Here is a 27,856-nt window from a genome sequence, read left to right on the forward strand (position 1 = left end):
CCTGTATAAGGCTGCCCATCTCTTTCATTAGTCTAATGTGATTATAGCCTAGATACTGTAAGACCCACGAATCACCAACCAAAAACGTAGCACTGGCACTATGAACATAGACCACTCAGTAACTCACTCAGAATTTCATTTCTGATGTAGGACATTCCATTCTATATTATGAAATAATTGCTAGATAGGTTTCTAGTCAACACCACGAACAGTGCATAGAAAATGAAACTGCAACATATTGTCAAAACTTAAGACATATTTCTAAAAATATAAAGAAAAATGAAAATACAATTCAAAACAAAATTTTATTGTTAATTTCACCTCAGAGAACAAGTTTTTGTTTTTAAAGAAGTTACTGCTTCCTTCCTTCCAACAAAACTCCCATGAGAGAGAGAAAGCGCGTATGCACAAGTGGGAGAGAGGGGCAGAAGACGGGGGGGGGGGGGGGTGGGGAGAGAGAGAGAGAGAGAGAGAGAGAGAGAGAGGGAGAATCTCAAGCAGACTCCACGTTCAGCATGGAGTCTGATGCAGGGCTCCATCCCATAATCCTGGGACCATGACCTGAGCCAAAATCAGGAGTTGGATGCTCAACTGACTGAGCCACCCAAGCACCCCCAAAACTCCATTTTAAAATAGATATACCACGAGGTGCCTGGGTGGCTCAGTTGGTAGAACATGTGATTACCAATTTCAGGGCTGTGATCTAGCCCCACGTTGGGGATAGAGATTACTAAAAACCAAAACCAAAACCAAAAAACAAGTAGATCTACTGAAACTAGAAATACGAATATTAACTTTCAGGAAGATGAACTAACATGCCTAATAACTGTATAATTCAGCACTACCAAATTGCCCTGGGTATTTGCAAGCCATTTATTTAAAAGACACTGAAATAAGGACACCTGGCTGGCTCAGGTGGTAGAACATGTGACTCTTGATCTCAGGGCTGTAGGTTTGAGCCCCATGTTGGGTGTAGAGATTACTTAAAAATAAAATCTTAAAAAAAAAAAATACATACTTTTAGGCCAGATTTCCTTTTAGGAACACAGAACCTTAAAATTACTCAGGAAACATGTCATTTTACTACCTTCTTTTGAAAAAACAAAAACCCCTATTTCCTTTCATGCCCCCAATCCAGACAAAAAACTGCAAAAATGTACACTGAACATAAAAATTCTATTTCTTTTATACTTCTTCTACTCTACCTCTGCTGCTTACTAAATGCTTCAATACAGCCAACTAATGTTAGTAGAGGAAGTGTAATAACAGGGATACTGATACTAAAATCACACACACCTGGGTTTAAGTTACTAATCTTCAATTTATTACTTGTATGACCTTGGGCAGGTTACTTAACCTTATCAGTTTCAATTTTCTCCTGGATGAGAAATCCCATCATAGCTCTGAAGAAAGTGACTTCATTTTAAATGAAAAATATCAAAACACGATTTTTCATTTAATAGGGAAGAATGTTTTCTATTTCCTAATAATTCTTAGAATTCTATTGGAAATGAGTACACTGCAAAACTAAGAAACAAAATTTTTATTTAAAAAAAATGTTTATTTTGAGAGACAGAGTGTGAGAGTGTGCACGACCAAGTGGGGGATGGGCAGAGAACAAGGGAGAGGGAGAATGCCAAGCAGGGTCTGATGCAGGGCTTGATCTCACCAACTGTGAGATCATGACCTGAGATGAAATCAAGAGTCTGATACTAAACCAACTGAACCACCTGGGAGCCCCTAAAACATTTTTAAAATAACAAAAAATTTTTTAAAATAATTTAGGATGTAAACTAGCCAGTTGTGAAAGTAAGTATTCTTTCTGGATATATATATATAAAAGCTTGGATGTTAAATGAAAATGTTCTCAAATAAGATAAATTTCAGTTTGGTTCAATTTCTCATAGCTCCTCAAAGTGATAATGTACATATTTATACAAGAGTTTTAAAAAGTTTTTTAAGTTTATTTATTTATTTTTAAATAATTTAGAGAGAGAGAGAGAGAGACTGAATCCCAAGCAGGCTCTGCACTGCCAATGCAGAGGCCGATCGATGCAGGGCTCAAACTCCCAAACCGTGAGATCATGACTTGAGCAGAAATTAAGAGTTGGACACTCAAACTGACTAAGCCACCCAGGTGCCCCAAAATATAAGAGTTTTTAAACTTACTGTTTTCTTGTTTTTAAACTAGCTGTATAAAAACGGAATAGTTTTACCCCTAAGTAAAAGTAGATTTGTCTGGTGAAATGGAAAAAATTAGGAAATTCAGGTGCCACTTGGGCAAAAATTAAAACTATTAACCAAATGGTTCTGACTGTAAAAAGAGGAATGCTGTGGTGCTTGGGTGGCCCAGTTAATTGAGGGTCCGACTCTTGATTTCAGCTTGGGTCATGATCCCAGGGTCATGGAATCGAGCCCTGCATCGGGCACTGTGCTGAGGTTGGAGTCTACTTGATATTCTTTCTCCCTCTCTCCCTCTGCCCCACTTGCATGTGCTCTCTCTAAAATAAAAAAAGAAATAACATAAAACAGAGGAATGCTACCAATTGAATATCTTGCATGGATTTCTCAAGACCATTAGAAAAGCATAAGGCTGAGCAATGCAGTAATAAAAATGCAAAGCCAAAGATGCCACTGACTAATTTAGTAGAGAAACTGGAGACTGAAACACAGTTCTAAAAGAACGGGAAATTTTAAAGTGAAAAACACAAACAAACAAAAATACAACAACTAAAGTTAGGATTAAAACCCAAACACAAACACACCTCTTATCTCTTAATTACTTATACACACTTTTTGTTTTCTATCTCTGGCTTTTCAACTACAAAAACTTCCATTTTAAGACTAAAAAAAAGCTTCAGCCCTCACATTTTTTCAGTAGACATCCAAAGGTAACTTCAAAATTTCAGATTGTGGACAGCCTTTCAGATTGATTTATTCACAATAGTGACTTGATTCTGAAATTTTGTTAACTGTAAGTTCCACCAATGATTTAACAGTAGCTTAAAATTCTTCAAAAGTAAAATGCACCTAAATGTCAGAAATGTTAAAAAGATGACAAGTGTATGCCTTAGAACTGAGCAAATATGGTAATAATATTTATTATTCATCAACCATGGAACTTCTGCATTTAAAGCAAGGTGCCTTGTGTGTCTGCTTGTGTGTGTGCTGTATGTTCTGCAGTTTTGTGCTCACACCTTCATTTATAATTGCTGGGCTTCTACACAATACACCAAAGCACTAATCACAGGATTGTAATGAGGAAAATCTTCTTATTTCCCTATTTACTTACAAAACTTCATTAAAATAACACGCTGTTTTATACATTCACAAAATAAAATGCTTTCATAATTCCTACAATATACCCCTCCAAAGTTTCGTATGTGCTAAGAAACCCATCAGCATACTCTGGTTTCTCTTCATATCACATAAATCTTTCACCTTTCTTTACAAAAAAGAAAAAGAAAACAACAACAACAACAAGAGACCTCGCCAAGAACTCAAACACATATAATTTGCATTATTCTGATTCAGCAAACCCACCAGGTGCAGCTGCTGTGCAGACTGTGTCACGCCAAAAGGGCAGGGGTTGGGGGTTGAAATCCAGTTTGTCCTTCTCTAGTGAAGCCTGGAAGGGCTGTCTTTTTTACAATTTACATAAAGGTTGGGGCGCTTGAGTGGCTCAGTCAGTTAAGTGTCTGACTCTTGATTTCAGCTCAGGTCATGATCTCATGGTTTGTGAGTTTGGGCCTGTGTAGGACTCCACACTGACAGCACGAAGCCTGATTGGGATTCTCTTTTCCCTTTCTTGTCTGCCTGTCCCCCACTTTTGCTCTCTCTCTCTTGCTCTCTCTCAAAATAAATAAAATTAAAAAAAAAAAAAGAATTTGCACAAAGGTCTTGCTATTTCAGAGTGCAGGCAGAGGGGACAAAAAGAGAGGCAGCTACAATCCAAAAGTTCATAGCAAGACATCATCCGCATAGGTCATTAAAAATTATCTTAAATGTCAGCGTTAGAAACATTACTCTTATTCTAACAGTCTTGAAATGGGAAGTATAACTTTTAAAGGTGCCCAGGAGTGTCCTTTTCCTTCTTTTCCATTCCAGTAGAGGTAATATCAAAGCAAGGTTTATGAGAATCTGGAAGCAAGAAATATGCCACTGACAGGCAAAGAATAAGGCCTTTGGCAGAAAAGAATTAGTGAGGACACAGAAGATATTACCAAAAATAAAAGACACGAAGTTGAAGCATCACTTTACCAACTGCTGAGTCAAAACATAGAGTATGCTAGGACAGACTCTAAAAGAAAGTCCTTTCTATCAAAGCAGCTTTCTTACACACAGTTCAACCTTTTGAAAGTTTTTATTATAGATATTTTCAAATATACACAAAAGCAGAGAAAATAGTAAAATGAATCCCCATGCACTTTTTACTCCAATTCAAAATATAAACATTTGCCAATATTCTCAACTTTTTTTGGGGGGGGGGGCTGGGTGGTGGAGTACATTTCATTTCACTTGTAGATACTTCAATATGTATCTTTACAGACAAGGACTTTACCACAATGTCTTAAATATACCTAAGAAAATTCACAATAATTCATTAAAATCATTTAATACCAAGTACATTGTCACATTTCCCTGATTACCCCAAAGGTATCTTTTACTCTTGTTTACATCAGGATCCAAATAAAGCCCACACCTTGCATTTGGTTGGTCTGCTTTTTGTCTGTAACAGCTTTCCCTCTCTTCCCATCACTCCTCCTCCACCCCATGCCATTTATTTTTTGAAGAATCTGGTTATTCAGTAAAATTTCCCATATTCTGGATTTGGCTGATTGCTTCCTGTGGTGTAAAGTAGCATATTATAAAGTTTAATCATTGGCTGTAGAGTTTGGAAAAGTGGACCAAAACAGATGTGGTCTGTGACCAAAATGTTCATAATGTTTCAGAGAATACTGGAAACCCTTAAAAAATACATATATATATAAAATCAGAGGATGATATCAGATGAGCTAAGAAGGTACCAAATCCATGTATTTTTATGAAACTATCCATCTTACTACCTTCTACAATGTCATAGCTCACAGAGTGCCAAAGTAAAATGAACAATATTCAAGAACCACATACACTTGACCCTTGAACAACACAGGTTTGAACTGCATGTGTCCACTTACACTTGGATTTTTTTCTATAAATAATACAGAATAGTAAAGACATTTTCTATCCCTTATGAGTTTCTTAATAACATTTTATTTTCTCTAGCTTACTTGATTGTAAGAATACAGTCTATAATATGTACAAAAAAGGTTAACTGACTGTTTATATTATTGGTAAGGCTTCTTCTGGTCAACAGTAGGCTATTAGCAGTTAAAGTCTGGTGGAGTCAAAAGTTACATTCAAATTTTCTATTGCATGAGGGTTGGTACCCCTAACCGCTGGGTTTTTCAAGGGCCAAGTATAATATGAAAAATATAAAATAAGGGTAATAGTCATTGATTGGCAATACAATGTAATTCACTTATTTTGGTTTGGGGCAAAAACTTAGAAGTTTTTTGGAAAAGTACAGAAAAGTACTTGGTACTTTGAAGTATGTTCTTATGGGAGAAGAAAAAAACAACTAGCTAGTTCTCCAAGTTGCTTAGTCAATCATTATTCTGATGTAACCCTAGATCAGCTGAATACACTAAACGTAAGTGTGTAGTGTAATGGCTCCATGGGCAGATAAATATTCTACTCTATAAGACCTCCTGATATTTAAGGAAAGGCCTGCTGTGCCTATCTGCTCACAGTGAAGTCCTAATCAGGTGGGAAAGTTCTTCTCAAATGCACAGCATTAATCACGCTTCTCTTCCGGGCTATGGTCTTCAATGTGGGCTTTACATTAGAATCATCTGAAAAGCTTTTAAAAACTACTGATGCAATTAAATCAGAATCCCTGGGAAAGGGGCAGAAGTATTTTCTAAAAAGATCTCTAGATCATTCCAATATGCAACCAGACGAAGCATCACTGCTCTAGTGGGTACATTTCATTTGCCTTTACCATACTATGTTTTTAATTTTTGTTTATATTTCTATCCTTTTTTTTTAAGTTTATTTATTTATTTTGAGAGAGACAGACAGCACAAGTGGGGGAGGGGCAGAGAGAGGGAGAGAAAGAGAATGCCAAGTAGGCTCTGCCAGTGCAGAGTCCAATGTGGGACTCAAACCCACGAGATCATGACCTGAGCTGAAACCAAGAGTTGGACGCTTAATTGACTGGGCCACCCAGGCGTCCCTATTTCTAGATCTTTTTTTTTGGCTTAGAAGATCTTCAACTCAATATGTATTTTATTGAGTGCAAATTATATGTGGCATCACACACTATACTAGGTGCTGATGATACAAAGACAACTTTGTGTTCCTGTCCCAAGAACTTTACTGCCTAGGTGAGAAAGATAACATACAAAATCAACAAAATTAAGTGAAATAGGTATTATAGTAACAGTCTGCATAAGGGATACAGGGACATAAAGAACTTATCTATTTTATCTGGGGGTGGGGGTAAATCAGAGAAAGTTTCAGACAGAAGGTGACTCTTTGAAGGAGGGACTTATCTAAATTACTTTTGCATCTCTACCACCTAATGCCCCCCAATAAAACTTGTTGGCAGTCACCCTTGGAATTGGTATATTTAGAGCTCCTTGACTTAATGGATTTTAGTTTTACTCCACTTCAGAAACCCACTCCCAAGGCTGCATATTAGATCATCTTAACACTGGACCTGCCCCACCTCTGAAACAATTAACTCCAACATTCAACTCTCTGAACACAGTCTTTAATCCTTCTACATCTTTCACTACAACTTTACTCCATCAGGACCTCCAGTCTCTAAATGTCTCCATTTTTATCTCAGTTCATCATTTTCCTTTGCTAAACTTTTCTATTGTATTATTCTAAAATTTGCTGTATTTTTCTTTTTTTGGTGTTTTGCTGTATCTTCATTTTTGTATTTATCACACAGCATTACAATTTATAGGAACATTTGTTTGTTTTCTCTGTTAGATCATAACTTTCCTTATAACAGTTATTGGGATTCTTTTTCTTGGTCCTCCTGCATCCTTAACACCCAGGACAGGGCCTGACTCCTACGAAGTGTTCAGTAAATGTTTGGTGAAGAAATGGATGAAGTGTTCTGGTCATTTTCACCACTAAACTATAAGCTCTCCAAAGGCAGAGACTGTCTCATATGTATATTTCCTATAATTCCTACTGGAGTGCCTTATACATAGCAGAGCCTCAGGGAGCATTTGTTCAATTGTAAAAGGGTGAAATGTATCAGAACCTGTGTAAGACATATAAAAATATGTCCCTTGCCCTTTTTGGGTATTATTATTTTAACAATCGTTTAAGATAACAAAATAGTTACGAGGCAAATGTAAATAATGTTCATCATGACAGAGACAAAATGATATAAGCACTGGATATAAGTCAGGAGGCCTGCACTTTTCAGTCTTGGCTTTCCCACTCTGATCTACAAATAACCATCTCTGTAAGCCTTAGTTTCCCCATTTTTATTTTAATGCTTCTTTATTTTTGAGGGAGAGAGAAAGACAGATCATGAATGGGGAAGGGGCAGAAAGGAGGAGACATAGAATCCGAAGCAGGCTCCAGGCTCTGAGCTGTCAGCAGAGTCTGACGCGGGGCTTGAACCCAAGAACCATGAGATCATGACCTGAGCTGAAGTCTGATGCTTAACCGACTGAGCCACTCAGGTGCACTCCCCTCCCATTTTTTAAAATAGAGTTTGACCAGAATTCAATTCTTGTTCTTCTTCAGAATTCAATTCTTGGTCATCTGAGGTTCCCTAACATGCTATGCCTCTTAAAATGTTTATTATTAAAGTGATAACATCCTCAATCTAAAAAATTGTACATGCCCTTCTGAATTGTTTAGGTAAAGGAAAGTTCCCATTTTCCACCCTATTTTCATAACCCACCAGAGGTATCCACTCTCAACAGTTCCTTCTGTATCTTTAAGGCATTCTTCATGTAAAAGCAAGTACAGTCTAAGATTCTTGTTTTTATTTACCAACTGCACAATCCTATAAACTCTAATGGAACCTTAACAAAATGAAAGGAAAATTATAAATACTTTGATAGCAGAAAGAATTACCTACTCAAAAGGCCGACAGGAGAAAAACTTAAAACACAGACAGAAACATAAAACTTCGTGTTTCACCCCTGCCCCCCTTGGTTGTACAATGTAATGTGAATAAAAAGTGTATGATGAGAAAAGAAATTTAAGGTGGGAAGCTAATATATGGAAGAAATGTGAGAGGCATGGGAATTGTGGAGAAAAGAGAGATAATCATACCAATGTCACAACCACAGAAGGATGTATATATAAAAGGCCAAAAAAAAAAAATCACAGAATTCTAAATATTAAAATAGCAAACACAATTCTGAAGTATAGTATAAGCTTAAGGACAGAATCACTTGCGGAAAACGCAGTGTTGTTTTCCAATACTGATTCCAGCCCAGAGACAAATGTAGATTAGTATGTCCTTGATTTTCTTGACAACAGGATCCTGTGAAGATCTATATCTAAGTCTAACAAGGGCATCCACGTATTAAGAAGCCAAAGATGAAATAATTGTATTTTTGATCAGTCCCTCTAATAGTGGGGAAAATATATCATAGGATTCTGGTTGTCATAATTTTTTAGAAGACAGAGAAAAAAATAGGTCATTAGTAAAATAGAGAACTAGTTTCCTGAGAATATAGTGGAAATTGCAATCTAATGGCTGGACTGTTAATTTCTTTCATTTGGTACCATAATATTTACACATTAAGGAGTGTGTTAGATAAAGAGCCAAGCTTTAACTTGTATACCCATCTAAACAACATAGATTTCACCTAGATAGGTCCCCAGTTTTACCTCTGTAGTGTAAAACGATACCATTCCATACTGTAAATAATGCTTGTAAATAAGGGAAGAACAGCCTGGATAAGGATCCCGTTCCACAAGGCTAACACATTACAGAAATAAGCTCACTTTTTAAACAGAATAAAAATACAATTCCAAAATACATAAGTACAAGACTAATAGCAGTTAGCTGTAAACTGCCTAACAACAATTACAGCATTAAAAAAATTAACACTGTTATAGTCTTTATCTGGTATTTTTACAACCTAAATATAGTATGATGGATACAGACTAAAACTACAATTTAGAACTAATTTGGAGGAAGAGAAAATGATAAATTATTTTTTATTCCATTCCATGGTATAAAGTGTGTCAAGAAATTGAAAATAGTTAAGTCCATATCTCCATAAAATAGTCAAGGATAAGTGAATTCTAAGACTACAAACTTTACCAAATCTACCTTGTTTCCAGACATTCAGAAACACAAACACAAATAAGGAACTAAAATCATTCTGGTTTCCTGCACCCTTTCGGTTAAGAGGAACAATACTTCCTGACACCGGAAAATGTCAAGTCAGTAGCTGAAGCTATGGTTTTCAAATTTGGGTAGAATACCATTTTAAGAATCTTTAAGAGTTTTAAGAGAAATTTTCATTACTAGACATACCTACGTTATAATTTAGCACAAAACTAAACATATAAAGCAGTACAGCAATTCTCAAACTTTTGTACTTCAGAGTCTGAAAAATGTTATGACCTCTCATCTCCTTTCTCTCTTTTCATCACCTCTTCCCACTAAATCCTGTAAAAACTTACAAACCAGCTAACACAAATTAGTGTAGGCAGCTTAAGGTCTGTAGTGGTCAAGGTAAGTCAGAAAGTGGCTTGTGTACTACTATCTCCTGACTACAAAGACTCAACACATTCCATCTAATATTCAAAGTAAATAAATTATGTAGAAATCAGACCCTAAAAGCCTCTCTACAAAATTATATGGGAATTAGGCCCTAAAAGCCTCTTTACAATTTCTCCATTCGATAGCAAGGACAATAGATCCACCAGCCTCATCCTGAGTAAGCTAAGCTTCTTGAACTGCTGTCTCTGTAAAATATAATTTTTTACAAAGAATTCGGTGACATAATATCTGAAATCTTTGTGCGAAAACGGTAATTAAGAGATGAACAATAACTACTCCTGGTAACTAGCCTTAAAAGCCAACTGTAATATTCTGACCCCAAAGCTCGCCACTGAATTTCACCATTTAGGATTCTCTGTGCTGAAAAAGTATTAAATTCTTTGATATTTGCCCTAAACCAAAACACTCATTTCAATTCTAAGGAGGCAAAATGAAGAAGTCGAAATATAAATTTGCTTTCCTTCTTTCCATATACCTTCCCACATGCCAAATTATTGCTGCCGAGAGTCACTGTGCTGACCATTATTCCAAAGGGTTCCTTAGGCATCTCAAAAAGAGGTACCTTGGTTCCTGATGATTACTGTATAATGGAAAAGTGACTTTCCAGTAGACAACCAGATAAGTAAGCCAGTAATGAAAGTATCCTGTCATCTGTGTTTCTACTTACCCTCCGTGACATCCTGGGGGTTAGAAGTCCGGTCACTAGCCGGATCCAGTGCAACAGTTGCCAGTGAAGTGGTGGCTCCGGACATCTCACTCATGGGCTCACTCCGGCTTGTTTCCGGCACACTTTCCCGTGAGCTAAATCTTACTCGGGAACTGGACCGGGAGCTGAGGTCCGGGCTGGTATCTGACAAACCAGGAATGTCATCGATCTTTGTTGGTGTCACCATGAACCGAACTGAAGCCATCTTGGTGGTGGTTTCTGGAGGATGCATTATTCTTTTTCTTTTCCTTTATAAGAACAAAGAAAAAAGGAAACTCCCTCAAAATCCTTCCTCCTACGCTAGCTACTTTTGATTGCAAAATAGAAAAGATAACTTAAAAAAAAACCTTCAATAACCTTGATTTACACCACAAAAAGTTCCTTCTCAGAATTCAAACAGACTATCCCAGAAAGTGCACTACCATTAAATATTTAAGGAGGAAAAAAGACAAAACGATGCCAAACTCGTGTAACTTCCTTTCTTCAGGGGGGAAAAAAAAGTTATCTAGCTATCTCCCCTGGTCCAGCACTGCGGCCCCAGCGCCATGGTCTCAAGAGAAGCTGGTGAAGCGTTTCTCCCCTCGACCCCCAGGTTTCCGCCGAGGTAGTTAAGTCTTTTTTATCTGGTAAATGTCCCACGGTTCTAGTTGAGCAAAGTGCGCGCAGGCCCACCCTTATCAGGCGAATACAGCACAGATCAGATTGCGAAATGGTGTACACCCGGCCACCTGTTGTGTATCAGGTGAATACCCCACAGGTTTGGCTGGGAGGTGTGTGGAGAGTCACCCGATGTTTTTGAGGCCAATAATCCACTTGGGTCTGGTGGGAGAGATGAGCATGCATAACGAGAAAAATACCCCACACTACTGGATACAGGAGAATGAGGAGAAAAGGGTGAGCAGAGGATGCAGGGGCAGAGCGGATTCTCGTCTCCAAGAGGTCTGCGGGGGTGGCCCGCCCGCTCTTCGGGCAGAACGGTCCCTCGGATCTGGGAGGGGGCGGCTAGCGAGCGGATCGAGACCCCTCGGACTGCAGCTCAGGGTCGTGGCAGGTCGTTGCTAGTCCATCGAGCCCACGGTCTACTCGCTGGGTTTCTCCTGCGTGTGACAGGACGGGCCACCCCTTTGCCGGAGGACGCCTTCTCCCCGACCAGGGCCGCGGCGCAGGTCAGGCCCTCGCCGTTCTTCCTTCGGGTCCTAGCAAGAGAGGAGACGGCCCCGTAGGCTGGCCCGGGCTGAACAGGAGGGGGCAGCGGGGATGAGGGGAAGAGGAGGTCGCAGGTGCTGAATCCCGGCGCCAGCTGATGCGGGTGCGCGCGCAGCTGTTGTTTACGAGCCGGTAACTGTTTCGGAGCCGCGCGCAGGAGGGCTCCGGCTGCCGGGGAGGGCGCCCCCTCCCCGGGCAGACGCCAGAGCAGCCGTTACGTGACCTCGCCGCCCCCGGCCCCGGGCCCGGCGGGCTGTGCCAGCGCCGCCGCAGCCCCTCCCTTCCCTCTCCGCTCGTTCCTCATTCGAGGTTAACGGTCCGAAGAGAAGCCTGGGGGAGCGGTCGGAGGGCGGTACCGTCCCGCGAGTGCCGAGGAGCCCCGCCCAGCCTCTGCAGTCTGCGAAGCGACGTTAAGGGCTGCGCGCATGCGCTGCTGGAGTCGCAGCGGGACTGAGGGGCCACACGTGGGAGGCCCGGAGGACGATGGGAATTGTAGTTGCGTGTTGGGGCCTGAGCAACGAGCACTGGAGAAAAATCCTTTTCCTTTTCAGTCCTGCTGTGTTGCACAAACTCAGGTCTGGAGGCGTTCGGGGGAGCAGACAATGCCGTTTGCCCTCAGAACCTGAAAACCCATCTCTTTTTAATAAAAGCGTCTCTGAGAATACCGTTCATAATTTCTTTAAAAAAATCACAAACCTCCCATACCATACACCTACGTATGACCCTTACTCAAATTTTTGAGATGTGTTTTTACAGCACTGCATCCTCACATCTATATATATTTTGTGCTACATTTCCCCCCATCCTTAAAATGTCTTTTACCACATGCATAGTTAATGCCATCGTGTACACAATGTATACAATTTGGTCAATTATACCTCAATAAAGGTGAGCGGAAATGCTATTTTTCGCTTTCTAGTTAGACGGAAAGCTCCATTAAATAAAATGTCTTCATAATTTTTTTTTTAAATGTATTTGAGAGAGAGCAAGAGAGAGCAAGACGGTGAGAGAGAGAATCCCAAGCAGCTCTATACTCAGCGCAGAGCACAACACAGTTCTCCATCCCACAGACCTGGTATCATCTCCTGAGCCGAAATCAAGAGTCAGATGCTTAACCAACTGAGCCACCCAGGCACCCCTATATAAAATGTCTTTAATTTTAAACCTGGGGAAAATAAGAGATACTTTTTTGTTCCAATCCCAGTGTTTTCCCTATACTGCCACCAGAATATTTTTCTTAGCCTGTTTATTTAATACCTGAATAGAGTGTTCAGTAAGTTTTGACTTATCAATACTTTTGTTTGAAAGTTACTTCCTATAGCTTTAACAAGACATTTAAATTTAACAATCTGTGCCCTGGCTTTGCCTGGGTCCTTATACCTCCCAGGGTAAATGTTTAAGCATCATTCTTAGCACTAGGTCAGAACTATACTGAAAACCTAAGCCAGGAAATCCCTTTTTAGCAAATGACACACAAAGTCCAAAGTCTGGTTAAAATGAACCAGGTTATAAAAAAAATAAAACAAAACCACAAAATAAAAAATATCCAGGTAACAAAATGAGAATTCCCATTTAAAATGTAAACCTCCTTAAAGCTTGATTCTTTCAAGCTTGATTCTTGCTCTTCAAAGCCTGTGATTAACTCAGGTTCACAGCTTTCCTGAGGAAGAAATTCACTTCCTGAGGGATGTCTTTCTCAGGCAGGCCTGCTAAGTTATTCAAATCTCATAGACTTTCTCTTTATAAAGAAATGGTGGATTTCTGCAACATCCAATTTTGTTTCATACCACAGTGTATTTTCATTCACTTATATATACTACCTGTTACCAATAGACTATAACTTTTAAAATTCTCCAGTTTTTGAGCACATCTCAGAAGATATTAATATCTAGAGGCTCTCTTAAGGAAAAAGCCCTGGGTATTCAAACCAGTCTGCCTTTTCTCCTCTGCTTCAATTAGGAATATTTCCAGGTCAAAGTCTTTTCATTTCAGTTTACAGATCAGGTAGCATGGAACAATGGTAATCCTTTTGGGAGGCGGGGGGTGGGTAGTGGGTTACTTATAAAAACAAAATTACAGTCAGTATTATAAAACATTGGTAGAATTCATTTACTGACTTTGGTGCTTAAGAAGGTTCCATAGCAGATCCTTTTTCTAGTTATTTGCAGAATTAACATTTCTTCCATCATTATCCCCTTAACAGGATAACACTTTAAATGTTTTTGTTTATTTTGAGAGAGGAGAGAGAGCGCACATGCAATTGGGCAGAGAGAGAGAGAGAAAATTCCAAGCAGGCTCTGAGCTATCAGCACAGAGCCCCATGAGGGGCTCCACGATCATCACAATCAGATCATGACCTGACACCCAGGAACCCCAGGATAGGGTAACACTTTAAAGTCCCTCAGATCCAATGCTAAGACCCCGGAAGTGAACAGGCTAAGAAATTAAAAATTGCTCGACAGGAAACGAGTATCTCATTTTACCATTCCTATAAGTAATTGATTCAACAATCATCTGTCTTCTATTAACTATGACCCAAGTAGAAAGATTTTCTTTTTCTAGGCAGTCAACAATTATCCCTAACTTTTTTACTGAGATCGTCAGACATCACAGTCCAAGAGAAACATAATTATTCCTTTCCAGGACCAGTGATGATAAATCAAATTTATGCTGATTTAAGTTACATCTGCTTCTAGAGTCTAGAATCTTGATGCAGTAGAAAAAGATTGTATAATTAGAACACAATTTCCATAAATCAGTTTTAAAATCAGGGGCACTAAGTATTCAAATCCAATGTCAAAAGCCACAAATGGGAAAATTGGGAAATAATGAGTTGATTAACTTGACAAAGACAAGAAGAAGCAAGCTAGCATTTCTTGAAAGCTTAAATACAGCATTTTCCCTCATCATCCCTTTACTATGAATTGGCTGAAAAATTTACGGTTGCCCCATAAGAGCAGCTTAAGTCCTAAGAAATCTTGCATTTTTTTTTAATTAACCCCAAAAGTAGCTTAAAAAACCAGCAAAACCCTGCTTGAATCTCTCATACCCGATTTTCTAAATTAAGATCCATGTAGAATTCCACAAAGTAGCTGCCTGCCAAGGAGAAAATAAAGTTAGGTGTATGTGAGAAGGCAATTCCTTGATGGAGAAAACGAAAAACCTGGGAATATTTTCAGAGGGCCAGTAAATATGCATTCATTGATGCATATTATTCATTTAATGAATAAAGGCATTCATACTCACAACGGTTCTATTTATAACACACTGTCGCTATATTAAGATCCACCACTGAACTCTATCAAATTTAGAGTTGGAAGAGAATTTAGAAATGAGAAAAGTGAGACTAAACAAGTGACTTTCTCAAAGGCACGCAGAGGGGAAAATCCGGGTCTCCCGACTTCCAATTCACAGCATCCCCTCTACAATATAGCTGCTGTTATTTTTCAAGCAACTCCTCCGAGTCAAAACGTCATTTCAAGGGGCAAGGAATTACTTAAGTGACAAGAGGGGTACTTTTCAGTGAATGCTGACGGTTGTGGAAGAGTCCCAACCATTCTTCCCGTTCCCCGACACCCCATCGCGCGCAGCACTACCGCTCCTGCAGTGACTGAAGTTTTTCTTCCAAGTACCACTTGTTGTACCCCTCAGGTGCTCTTCCCTCTCATCTCCCTCCTTTCTTCCCACAACGTACAAAACAAGAGCTCTTTCAAATCAATTTAATAACCTGGCAGCGATTCAAAACATGGAAAGATTCAAACTTGTTCCCTTAAGAGGTATGCTACCATGACTGTTTCACACAAGCATGAACAATGGCAACGATGAAACCGATTCCAAAGAGCAAGGATGATAAGAAGGCTTCTAGGCTCACACACTGAAGAGCTTGGTTTCAGAAAGTCTCTTGAGGGGTAGCAGAGGAGACATGAAATTTAAGGGGCCCTCAGAGGACAGGGCGCGGTTGCTGGGTCATGAGCACCTTGAAGCGTTTCTTGATGGTGATTCGGTGTCGAGAGTATTTGTCATCTGGGGAGAACCGAGCAGGATGAGCCGAGCAGGTCTGTTGTCCCATAGGGTCAAGCTTCTGCTCGAGGAAGAAAGAGAACATAAGCTCAGTACAGGAGTGGTGGGAAAACTCAATCCCTGGAGTCATAAGGGAGACAGAGGCTGGGATGGGGAGGAGGCTGCGCGAAAAAAAAAAAAAAAAAGATTAACAGGAAGACAAGAGACGCGACAGTTAGATCAACAAGTCATACACTCCTGCCTCCATCACTCCTGGTTTCTGGGCTTTCTACTTCCCCTCACCCACCTAGGCAATTCGGTGGCTGGTCTCAACCGCTCCCCCACCCATGTTTCTCGCCCTAACCGTTTCCAACCTGTTTTCTTTTCTCACCTTCAGCGTATAGACCCGGTCTCCCTGATCGTTGAGGTAATACTGGAGAAACATGACCACACCGAAGCCAGAAGTTCCAATTCCGTCTGCACCTCTTCCTAACCGCCGCCAGTCTCACGTGTTTGTCAATTTCCTTCCCCTGGAGCCGGAAGAGTCTCTCTCTTTCTCTTTCTCTCTCAAGGCATGCCGGGAAATGTAGTCCATTTAGGTCTTTCTCCAGCTGGCCAGAAGGGGGCGAACTATTGCAGGATCTGGCCCAGTTGCAACCCAGTTGCAACCTTGCAGGAGTTGGCTTCCAGTTGCAACTTTGCAGGAGTTCTGAGATAGGTGGAGTGTGCCCACTGTGTGCAAGACACTGCTAGGAATTAGAGGGGGGTAGGAATGGATATGGCTTGAACACTGATTAATAGAATCCTGTCTTTATATCGAGATGTACACCCATTTCACAGGCAGTGGGTTTCTAGTGCCTGGAGAAACAAAGGCTCCAGGATTCAGAGCCCCTTTACCTTATGGTAGAAGAAGAAAGTTTTCTTCTCTCCCCTCTTTTACATCCGGTTCCTCCGCCCTATTTCAAAGTATTGGCGGTAAAGAGTGCATGACGGGTATTCGATATTATGTACAGCGAAGAGAGCGTGAAGTTATTTTATGAAACTGGTGAAGTAGATTTTAGTGGTCAAACCAAGATTTAAACTCAGGTCTCTACCACAAATTCAACGCTCTTTCTAATAGTGGTGAGTAGCTAATAATAGCATAATAAGATGCACCTCATAGGGTTATTTCGAATTTTTAAAAGAACACAGAAGTTGTATTCATAGGAACCTGGTTTTTAAAAAATGATAGTGGAACCCAGATATCATTACAAAGATGATCATTGCAGTATTACTTATAATGTCAAAGACATTGGAACATAGGTTAATTTTATAATCGAGAAAAACCTGAAGGCTTTCTTCTTTTTTTTAAGAATATAGTTTGTATTTAATTGTAGTTGCATAAAATGCAAAATTTCACAAGAAGCATACTATTGGTTTCCTCTGAGATAAAGAACTTGCTTCTAAAAACAAAAGAAAGAAAGAAAGAGAAAGAAAGAGAAGAAACAGAGAAAGAGAGAGAAAGAACTCAGTTCCAGAGGAAAGGGGAGAGAAGGAGACTTGCTGTATATTACATTTGGCATAATTTGACTTTTGAAACATGCGGATGTATTACCCATTTCAAAAATTAAAATTAACAAAAATTTAAACAAAATAACAAAAAGAAGGACTTTTTGCTTTTGGAATTTTAGGCTGAATGGCAGTTTCTGATAGGGTGGTGCTTTTCAGCCAAGGGTAAGGCTGAACCTTCTGTGCTGCAGACCTGATGGTACTGGACTGTTAGGGAACTGCAGGACAGCTTTTTAAGGAAATGATATGCATATAGCCGATCAAACTCGGATTTTCTGAGACACCCTGATTTCAAACATTCTGTTTCTTTGATCCTTAAGTACACCGACTATAATGCTCTGAATTTGGTTTTAAAAATATAGCCAACATTGAATTAAGTCAAGCGTATGCCACAACCTGCTATTAATAGGAAGTCAGTTACAGAACTGGATGGGATTGAAGGGCACAAAACTATATATATTGGTGAAGAAATGTACAGGTAACCGAGATGTAAAACTTGTAGTATTGGGAATCAGAATTTACAAATTGCCCTAAAAAGATACTCAAAAATTGTGTTGTGGTACTTTGGTTTGGAGGGAATTCCTGGTTACCGCCTACTTACTAGAGCCCGTTGGAATCTCTCTGTACCTCTACTCCAGCTCCTCTCCCCTCCCCCATTGCAGAATGCCTCGAGTCCTAGATTCTAGTTCTGTTTTGATCTGATCTTTGTCTTCCCTTCCTTGGATCCCTGTGTATCTGCTGGGGCCAGGTTGCTCTCTGGGTCCTGGACCTGACTGGCCATTCTGGAGGCTTCCACAGAGCCACAGTTGGAGCCCAAACCTGAGAGGATGGCTTCAGATGGAGGTAAGTCTGAAAGTGGTGGGGAAGGTCCTGGCTACCTGCCCACATCCTCGGGGATTCAAATTTGACGTTTTACCTGGGGACCAGCTTTTGGGGTTCACCTAGAGGGATGTGAGAGCACTAGACCCCAGCAAAGTCATCCGTCTTGGGGAGGCTGGGGAAGGAGATTGTGCTGTTAACACCAGGCTTAGGGGATGAAGAGAGCTTCCTGGGAGGTAAATAAATCAGAGCCCCTCAGCGGAAAGTTAGCAACTCATTTCTCTGGAACAGGGACCGCCTTCAACATGTGTTTGTGTGGCCAGGTTATGTGTGGTGCGAATAGCTCAGAGAGGGCTCAAGGGGAAGGTCCAAATTCCTGTGTCTTCTTCATGCGATTGGAGCCTGCTCTAGAATTTTGCCCTGAGAGAACCAGGCTGGAGCCACTCCCCATCTTATTGAGTGAGGTGAATGGAGGGAGACCTTAGCTGGAAAACTGTTCTGCTGGGTTATCTGTTGCCTCGTCTGTAAAGAAATGTTCTCCCCAAAGCCAGACTGGAAGGTACTATATAAGTGCCTCTGCTCAGAGCCTTATGACTCCTTTTTGCCCGAGAGGTGGCCTCTCTTCCAGTTCAGGGAAGCAGTTTTCCTTGATTTCCCGGGGCCAGGGGAGGTGGGTAACTCCAACCAGAATGAGAGCTGGGGCTTCCCTGAGTTGCTCTCAGTTTTTCTATGTTTTGTGGAACTCAGGCCTTCAGACACATTTCACTGTCCACACTTGATGGAAGACTCCTGGCCTTCTGCTGTGTAGTTGAGATGAGGGGTTTGCTCATATTCCATGTCTCCTTCATGGTCAGGAAGCGGAAGCTGAGTGCCGTTAATTTGCCACTGGAAACTATTTATTAGAGGGGGAGGAGAGTCGTGTGAAATCAGGAAAATGATCTTCTATTATTATAACGAAAAATCCTAAGAAACACATGTCCTGATTAATTAAGTACATATTGTATGTATTTTCCTTGGTCCCTTTGACTAGACTCCACATAGCTTCTCATCAGCAGGTACTGTGTTTCCGACTTCATCATCTGTGCCTTGTCCCTAGTGGACCCTAAATGTCTGCTATTAGGAGTTCCAAGCAGGACCGCGGATAGTCTACATCACCAAATTTTAGCATGTGCAGCAGCTACTCTGGGAACCTCTCTTCTTGCACAGCCCTCCCCTCACCCATTTCCTGGCCCTTATCTCTAGTCATTCCTAGCTGTTACATAACAAGATTTCTGGAAACGAGACATCTAATCCACACACCCTTTTCTGGAAACAGTGCTTCTGTGAGCGGTGGCAGGGACCACAGAGTAGCTGGGAGCAGGGCTCAGGTGGTTTGAATGTGTTTGGAGTGGGTGAGAATAAGAGATGTATGCTGGGTGGCACATGTTATGGAATATGAGTTATGGACCCAAGGGTCATTGCACCTCTTATGGTGCGAGAATTCTCAAATCAAAATCACTTGGGGGACATTTGCAGACTATGCGAGTTCCCCACCATAGCCCCTCTCTCACCTGTTGAGAATCAGTCCTCTGATGGTTCAGGGACTAAATGAAGCTCTGATGACCTACTTCTGACCTCCCTTTCTCCTACTCCATTCCCTCTTTTTCTTTGTCTCAACAGCATCTCCATTGCCAGGACCGGATATAACCTTGACACCTGGTGCCACCCTGTCTCCTTTCACTGCACTTCCCTTTCCCCCACCTGCTTCTGGCCCATCAGACCAGCCACCCTGGGAGCTGCCTCCACAGCCTCCCATGCCTTCAGCATTCTCTCCAGACAACCCTCTGCTGCTCTCTGCTCTCCCCAGCCCGTTGTTGGTGACAGGGGACGGGGGCCCTGGCCCCACTGGGGCTGGAGTCATTGTCAAAGTCAAGACAGAAGTGGGGCCGGCTGAGTCCTCTCAGACTCAGAACTTTATCCTTACTCAGCCAGCCCTCAACTGGATTGCTTCAGGCAGTCCCTGCGGGGCCCCTGAGGGTCCTCCCCCGCGATTCATGACAGCCACTAACATGAAGACTCTTCTGCCCACTAAGGCCGTTGGGGTCAGCCAGGAGGGTCTCCCGGGCCTTCCTGCTCGGGCTCCACCACCAGCTGCCCAACTGGCCCCCATTGTGTCCCCGGAAAAGGCTTGGCCAGGGCCACATGGGGCAACTGGAGAAGGAGGTCCTTTGTCCACCCAATCCAAGCCTTCACTGGGTGACCTCTCCTGTACCTCCAAGGGTGTGTATGAGAACTTCCGACGTTGGCAGCGCTACAAAGTCTTGGCTCGGAGGCATTTATCTCAAAGTCCTGATGCAGAAGCCCTTTCCTGCTTTCTTATGTAAGTGGGGAGATCTGACATGGATTATCCTAGCGCTTTTCAACAGGGAGGACTTTGGGGTGGGCGAGAGGTTAGGCTATTCGGGAATGCTTGAGGGCAGGTCATGAGGGTGCTAGAGATGCTGTGAGAATGAAAAAGCATAAGGAGGATGATGATACACCTCTTTATGCGCTTTCCAGAGTATAACAAGCTTTCAGGTGTCTTCTCTGAAGTGATCCTCACAACCTGTGGGTTGAGGCAGGCATTTTTATGTGGTCCTCATTTATAGATGAGAAGACTGGAGCTCAGAGGTTCCCTGTCATAGAGCGAGGAGCCATGGGTGGAGCTGAGGTCTCTGACACTAAGTACAGGGGCCTCCATTCTGTTTTATTACCACCCGACATCGAGTTGGGCCGTCCAAACCAGCAGGATGAGTGCTGGGCCCTGAGCCTTCCTGGAGGAGTGGAGCATGATGTGGGGCCTGGCAAAGGACCTTGTGTGTGCCACCCCCACCCCCACTAGTCCCTATTTTAGCCACAGTTCAAGTTGAACTAGGGAGTTGGTAGAGCTTGCCTAGTGACCAGTGGCCTAGGCTCCACCGCTTGCTAGATTGGTGATCCTGGGCCCAACGTTTGCTATCTTTGCCCTCAGTTTTCTCACCTAGAAAGGGGATGATTATACCTACTTCAAAAGGTTGCTGAGAAGATGAATTCATATCTGTGAAGTACCTAGCAGTGTGCCGGGCACAGAGAATGCTTCATTAAGTGGTAGCTGCTGTTGTCATTACTATTGTTATAAAAAAAAAGGCAGTCTAGTAGAGGAAAAGAATTCACAAAAGGCCAGAATGTTTACGTGAGGGGACGCTTAGCCAAGGACCCCAGGTGTCATAGGCTGTCTGTTGTGTTTATCAAGCAGAGTCATTAGCCAGCCATCTGGGGAATTTTCTCTTCTTCCCACCCAGACCCACAGCTGCTCCTAACTGTACTGCACTCTCAACATCTTGTGTAAACCACTATGTAACACATACCACATTTTACTGGACTTAAAATACAGGTACATTGTTCTCGCCATCATTGAACACCTAAAGGAATCTCCCTTTCCACCCTGACTCTGGAGTGAATAAATCAAGAGCCTTCCCCCAAGTCCTTGGTGTAGATCAGCTTACCAGCTCCCTGCTTTCTCCAGACGGCTCTGAGTTCTCTTGGAGCCTGGCAGGCTGGATTTCTAACTCCTGGCCTCTTCCTGCTCTCCATGCTCAGGGGCTCTGGGCAGGGTCTCCTCCACAATGCAGTTCAGACCCTCTGCAACAGTCACCCAGGAATCTAGTCCCTAGATCCTGGGGCGCTGGAATCCATAATTATAACAAGCTTCACCAGGTGATTCTAGGCACAGTGCTTGAGCACTCTGGCAAGTCAGAAAGGCAAAAATGAATCATAAAGAGCTTAAAGAGTATTGATATTTGACTGACTGTGAAGGGTGTCCTGGAGGCAAAAAGCACTTAAAAACCAACAAATAAAAACACCACACAACCTTTAATTAGAGATTCATTTGGGTTAGGTAGTGCCTTTCTCCAAAAGCAAGAGCCTTCAGGCAGGGGTAAGCCTGCCTACTTTATAACAAATCCATTAATTTAATAACATGAGTGCTTTCTTCCTAATGTTTAGTTGAGGACAGCACTGTGGGAATTAAAGGTGGCTGATTTCAAAAGGTGGGGAGCAGAGCCAATCATCTGATTTTGCATGCGATTTGAACATTTCAGTGGGAAGTCCAGTGTGGTAGAGGATGGATGGAAAGTTGGGGGTCTGGAAGTCTAACTGGAAGTTGGGATGTGACAAGGAATGGGGGGCAAGTTACATCTGCTGAGGGGACAAGGGGGTATGTGTTGAGGTGTCTGTCAGAACAGGTGGATGAGTGGGGCATGCACTGTAGACCATGACTGACCCAGTGGGGGTTTTAGCCCTGTGCTTCGCTCTCTGGCTCGGCTGAAGCCCACGATGACCCTGGAGGAGGGACTGCCAAGGGCTGTGCAGGAGTGGGAGCATACCAGCAACTTTGACCGGATGATCTTCTATGAGATGGCAGAAAAGTGAGTCTGACCACCCCTCATTCTCCTGAGGGGCACTGTTTTCAGCTGAGGGATGGGGTCAGGTCTGAACATCGTGAGTCTGGGTGTGGGGGGAATTATTATTCAAAGGGGTGCTAGGAGGAGTGTGGACTAGAATGGGGTCTCCTGGATTCTCACTGCTTCCACCACCTTGACTCTTGAGTTTTCCTGTCCCTTGGAAGCTCTCCCTCCTCCAGATTCTGAATTATATAGGTCCTTGATACTGAAGTTCTTAGAATGGGGTTGGAACCCAATGGGTGTAAAAATTCCTTGCTAAAGGGACCTAGCAATGGGGAGGTAAGCCCTACTAGGCAGGTTCTTTCCTATCTCACTGACCAGGCAAGTGGCTATTGATGCAGACTTTGAGACCATGCCTCCTCTGGAAAGAGTATATATCTGTGAAGGACTTATCACAGAAATCATTTACCCTGTTATCCCAGGGAGGGCCTGGTGCTTGCATAGGTTGGTCAGAGGAGGGTCCTGGGTGCCCAGAGTTGTCTCCTGGCTCATATTCCCCATTTTTCCATGATAATCTCCTTGGTTAAAGAAGTAACTCTTAAGGAAGATGAACTCTTTCCTCCAAAGCTTAGCTTCCATTTCCAACCCCCAAATTTTCTGGACCTGTATCTCCCAGAATTACTCTTGTAGGGTCCCACTGCAAGGCTGAGGACTCGGATCTCAGTACTGCCTCCTGGTAGGAACTGCCTTAAATTGCAACCCCAGGCCCTATGGGCTGGCTGGTGGGGTCCTGCTAGGCTTTGGCAGAGGCCTGACTGGCTTCAACAAGCCTGAATTAATTGCTGCTGTATACCCTCCACGATGCTGGGTGAGATAGGGTATGAAATAGAAGTGAAAGCCATGGTTCTGTTCTGGAGAAGCTTTACAAGTTCTAGACCATTCATTTTCTTTTTATTTATTTATTTATGTATGTATTTATTTTTTACTTAATTTTTTTTAACATTTATTTATTTTTGAGACAGAGAGAGAGCATGAACAGGGGAGGGGCAGAGAGAGAGGGAGACACAGAATCCGAAACAGGCTCCAGGGTCCGCACAGAGCCCTGTCAGCACAGAGCCCGACTTGGGGCTCGAACTCACGGACTGTGAGATCATGACCTGAGCTGAAGTTGGACGCTTAACCGACCGAGCCACCTAGGCGCCCCTAGACCATTCATTTTCTTAACAAGCTTCCTAAGTGATGATTGCACATAAGGGACTTTGTGGAGACCTTGTGATGTTTCTCCAGAATTGTTATCTGGCCATCTGTGAGCAACCCCCTCCCAGTGTCTGACCTTCTGAGAACTTTCCAGGCCTTCCTCACCCTCTGCAGGTTCATGGAGTTTGAGGCCGAGGAGGAGATGCAGATTCAGAACATGCAGCTGATGAACGGGTCCCAGGGCCTGCCTCCGGCAGCCTCTCTGAAACTTGATCCTCCAGGGCTCTTGGCCCCTGAGGCTAGCCAGCAGCCAGGTAAGGCTACCCAATTCCAAATAGGAGCCTTGGGCCAAAGGCTCAAAGGGAGGTGTACACAGAGCCAGTCATGGACTAGGGAAGGCATTGCCCTTGCTTCTGTCACTTTCTCTCCAGGGAGTGCCATTGATGTTCCAAACAGGACATACATAGGAGGCTGGGTTCTCCGTTTCCCTTTGTCCCAAACTTTGATCTTGGCCAAGGAGACCAACTAGTCTCTAATTGAGACTGTCCATAAATGAGGCACATAATACTTCATCTGCCTAAGAAATGGGGGCTGGATGAGAGGACTTCTTGGAATTTCAGAGGTTTCCAGATGCCTCATACAGTGATCCTCTTAGACCTTCTAGCTCCACAGTCTTCTCCCTTGGGCTGGTACCGTTTCAGGCCTCATCTAGCCTGTAACCATTTCAGTGTACCCAGGTTGCTGCCCTTTACAAACACAAGGTCGGGAGGCAGAAGCCACAGTCTCTGTGCCACCTTGTGTTCCTCCTTTCCGTCTCTTCCCTTAGCGTACATTCCCAAAAAGGTGGCTTCCAAGGCCCGGGCCCCCCGTCGGCGGCAGCGCAAAACCCAGAGGCCTCCGCTTCCTGAGGTACCCAAGGAAATCCCACCAGAAGCTGTGAAAGAGTATGCTGACATCATGGAAGGGCTGGTGGGGAGTCACTTGGCCAGCGGGGGGTCAGATGGAAAACAAGAAGAGGAAGAAGAGCAGCAGCAGGAGGAGGAAGGGATGTATCTAGATCCAGGCCTCCTAGGCTACATCGAGGAGCTTTGTTCTCAGGAGGTCTTTGTCTCCAAGGTGGGTCGGACCTGGGTGTCTGGTTTCTAACAGATCCTGGGGTGGAAACACCAGGGCACCAAAGACCTAGGGTTTTGCCCGAGGCAGTTAGGAGCTAGGCTGTCTTCCTACTGTCTTCCTAGGTTGTGAATGTGCATAGCTGGTGGTGGTCGCGGTTAATAACAACCCCAGGGGAGGAGGGGTGGAGACATGGCTTCTTCTCCAGAGCTTCTTGGTTCACAGGTTACTTTCTGTCAAGGACTCAGATCACTTTTCCTTCTGTTCTCCAGGTGGAGGCCGTCATTCATCCTCAATTTCTGGCAGATCTGCTGTCCCCAGAGCAGCAGAGGGATCCATTGGCCTTAATTGAGGAACTAGAGCAAGAAGAGGGGCTCAGTCTTGCCCAGGTAAACCTGGGAGGTAGGGAATAACAGAATAAAAAGCTTGTATAATTTTATCGAACTCTACACGGTCTTGGATGGTATGGCTTCTGGAGACAGCTTCAGGATTGAGGTTTGGGTGCAGAACAAGTAGGCAAGGGATTGTGGAAACATAGGAGAAGGGGAGCGAGCATAAGGGGTCAAAGCATGGAAGGAAGGCCCGAGAAGGGAGAAAAGAGCGACGGTATCTGTTTTTGATACTGTGACTTATGCCACCTGTTTCCATTCCCTGCCCTAAGTACCATCTCTTCACCACCCCCTCAGCTACTCCTTCTCACAACCATTTACAGAACAATGCTTGTCCATTCTGCTTCCAGCTGGTCCAGAAGCGACTCCTGGCCTTGGAAGAGGAGGCTGCAGAGGCATCTCCGGGTTGTAGCGGAGCTCAATCGGACTCCAGTCCTTCCGTTTCTGATGAGGACGAAGATGGAGGTGGGCGGCTTCGGCCCTCAGCTGGGCCTCGGGTGGCGGGGGACAGCACCGTTTGCCTTGGAAAGGCTGTTTTCCCAGGAAAACGGGCTCCGGATGGCCGGAGGGGGATGCGCAGAGATGGGAATGCTCTGCCATCTCCCAGCAGCTGGGACCTGCAGCCAGAACTTACAGCTGCGCAGGGATTTCGAGGGTCCCTAAATATGGAGAGGAGAGGGTCTGGGAAGGTGACAGATCAAATATGCCCACATCAGGATGGCCACCTGGGAGGTGCTAGGTCTCCTGGGCACTCCCTGGTATCGGACAGCACTTCAGAGACTCCGCCCCTTTGTTGGCAGGAAGGCCCCCTGCTGGAGATGGTTCCCAGTTTGGATGTCGGATTTGCAGGGCTGGCCCTTCTGCAAGGACAGGGGTTAGAAAAGCGGGTTGTGGGGTTGCAGACGGGACAGCAGCTAGAGGGGCTCGGAGCGCTTCCTCAAGGGGAGGAGCTGTTAGCAGAGTCCCAGGAAATGACAGAGTGGGGAGACGACAAAGGTCCTCCTGTAGTTCAGAGTTATGATCAGAGCCCTTCCCCTAAAGAAACTGGGGACGGGGATGGGGACAGAGCCTCTCTCAGTCCAGGACTTTGGCTGAGCAGTGAGCTGGATGCTGTGGGCTTGGAGCTGCCCTTAGAGATTGAGGAGGTTATAGAGAACTTCCATGTGAACTCCACTTCCAGGGAATGTGTCACTGAGCATCAGGGTGACTGCCAGGCACTGGGCTCCAGAGGCAACATTTCTCTGGGTCCTGGAGAAACCACAGCACCTGGGGAAGGGGGGAGCACTGCAGTTCCCCATGGAGGCACAGACGGTACAGCAGCTGTGCACAAGAGAAACTATAGCAGCCCGCCCAGACCTCTGAGGGCCAAGAGCCCATCCTTGGGGTCTAAAGGAAATAGAGAACAGAGCCCTGAGGCTACAGGGGATCCCAGTGAGTTGTGGGCTAAAGGCTGCCCCTCAATGCTGGAGAGTAGTATCAGCACCCCCACACTGGGGGCTCCCAAAGAAACCCTTCAGCCTGCATGTCAAGGCAATATCTTTATGCTGGGGACCCAGGGGATCTCCTCCTTCCCTGAGGTCAGCCTAGAGGCGGGGAGCAGTGGCAATTCCCTCTCTCCTCTGTTGGAAACCATAGAACAGGTCGACATACTAGATATTGGAGATGCCTGTGGCCTCCATCTAGGGGTCATTCAGGATACCTGCCTGCCAAATGTTAATTCTTATGACCCCCAAGGAGAGCACAGGGAGGATACTGACGTATCCAAGCCCCAAGACCTTGCTCCCTTACCAGGGAATCAAGACTCTTATGCACATGGGACTCCCAAATCAATGTCTCCTCACCAGGGCCTTGAAAGCATGTTCTCTAGATGGGTAGCCAGGGATGCCTTAGTTCTGAGAGATGCTTCTCCTGTCAGTGAAACATGCAGCTCAACAGATGGGGCCAAAGGAAAGGAGGAGGAAGAGCAGAAGGAGGAGAGGGAAGATGAGGAACTTGCCAGATTTGCCTACCTCTTGGCTTCTAAACTTAGCCTGTCTCCCAGGGGGCCTCCCTTCAGTCCTCACTCTGTCTCAGGCCCACTGCCCTCCACGGGAGGACAGGGGGTCCAGAGAGCATCCAGCTCCCTCTCCGCTGAGGTGAGGGGCCTTGGCCAGCCTCCATATCCTGTGACCAAGTCTGGGAAGAGAACACTCAGTGGAAGTTCAGCTCCTGCTGACAAGAGGCCCTATAAGACAACTACTGATCTTGGTGTCTCTGGAGAGAAACCCCTGGCTCTGGAGGTGGTTCGGGCCTCACAGCCCCGTAAAAGGCGGCGTGATACTTTTGTTACTGGCAGAAGGAAGAAAAGACGGCGCAGCCACTAGGGGACAGCAGGACCAAACGATCCCACCTGCTGATCCCTTGAAGGTGGGGGCCCGAGTAGATTTCACCCTGGCTGCGTACCAATAGACTGGTTCTCAACCCCATGTTATTTCGTTGTTCTGCAAAAGTAGTGAGTGTGGGAAGGGAGGCCACACTGGCTAGGTTGAAGGTGGTCCCCTTGGTGGGAGGTGAAGTACCTTTGAAAGGAGTTGTATGGGGAAAAAGAATAAAGATTTTCCGGTTGTTGGAAAATGCTTGCAGTGTGTCCTTGTGTATTTGCGTGTTCCCTGCTAGA

General features: G+C 43.9%; 3 protein-coding genes across 6 annotated transcripts in view; 1 reads left to right on the plus strand and 2 right to left on the minus strand.

Moving 5' to 3' along the window:
• SLC12A6 (solute carrier family 12 member 6) overlaps positions 1-12,085 on the minus strand; it is an 85,490-nt gene extending 73,405 nt beyond the window's left edge. For 2 of the 3 annotated variants that reach the window (XM_015539952.2, XM_007087475.3), the window contains exon 1: positions 10,491-12,085. In XM_015539952.2, the coding sequence (XP_015395438.2) occupies positions 10,491-10,761 (271 nt within the window). In that variant the 5' untranslated portion in view covers positions 10,762-12,085. The remainder of the gene's footprint in view (positions 1-10,490) is intronic. The other variant, XM_042989272.1, reaches the window with a different exon arrangement.
• A 3,355-nt stretch (positions 12,086-15,440) lies between these two features.
• On the minus strand, positions 15,441-16,286 carry NOP10 (NOP10 ribonucleoprotein). The gene is made up of 2 exons (XM_007087472.3): positions 16,126-16,286; positions 15,441-15,816 (listed from the first exon to the last, which is right to left on the minus strand). Exons 1-2 carry the CDS (start codon positions 16,177-16,179, stop codon positions 15,676-15,678), a joined length of 195 nt encoding a protein of 64 aa, XP_007087534.1. The 5' UTR covers positions 16,180-16,286; the 3' UTR covers positions 15,441-15,675.
• A 467-nt stretch (positions 16,287-16,753) lies between these two features.
• Positions 16,754-27,815, plus strand: NUTM1 (NUT midline carcinoma family member 1). Of its 2 annotated transcripts, XM_007087471.3 has the most exons (8): positions 16,754-16,856; positions 18,031-18,125; positions 19,761-20,460; positions 22,397-22,525; positions 23,873-24,012; positions 24,525-24,814; positions 25,084-25,200; positions 25,551-27,815. In XM_007087471.3, the coding sequence occupies exons 2-8, from the start codon at positions 18,110-18,112 to the stop codon at positions 27,561-27,563; spliced, it is 3,405 nt and encodes a 1,134-aa protein (XP_007087533.2). In that variant the 5' UTR covers positions 16,754-16,856; positions 18,031-18,109; the 3' UTR covers positions 27,564-27,815. The 2 variants fall into 2 exon arrangements, with proteins under 2 accessions (XP_007087533.2, XP_015395441.2); XM_015539955.2 differs by lacking the exon at positions 16,754-16,856 and having other exon boundaries at positions 18,009-18,125.
• The last annotated feature ends 41 nt before the right edge of the window (positions 27,816-27,856 follow it).

The sequence above is a fragment of the Panthera tigris genome, chromosome B3 (assembly GCF_018350195.1).
Source record: "Panthera tigris isolate Pti1 chromosome B3, P.tigris_Pti1_mat1.1, whole genome shotgun sequence".
Classification (NCBI taxonomy): Eukaryota; Metazoa; Chordata; class Mammalia; order Carnivora; family Felidae; genus Panthera; species Panthera tigris.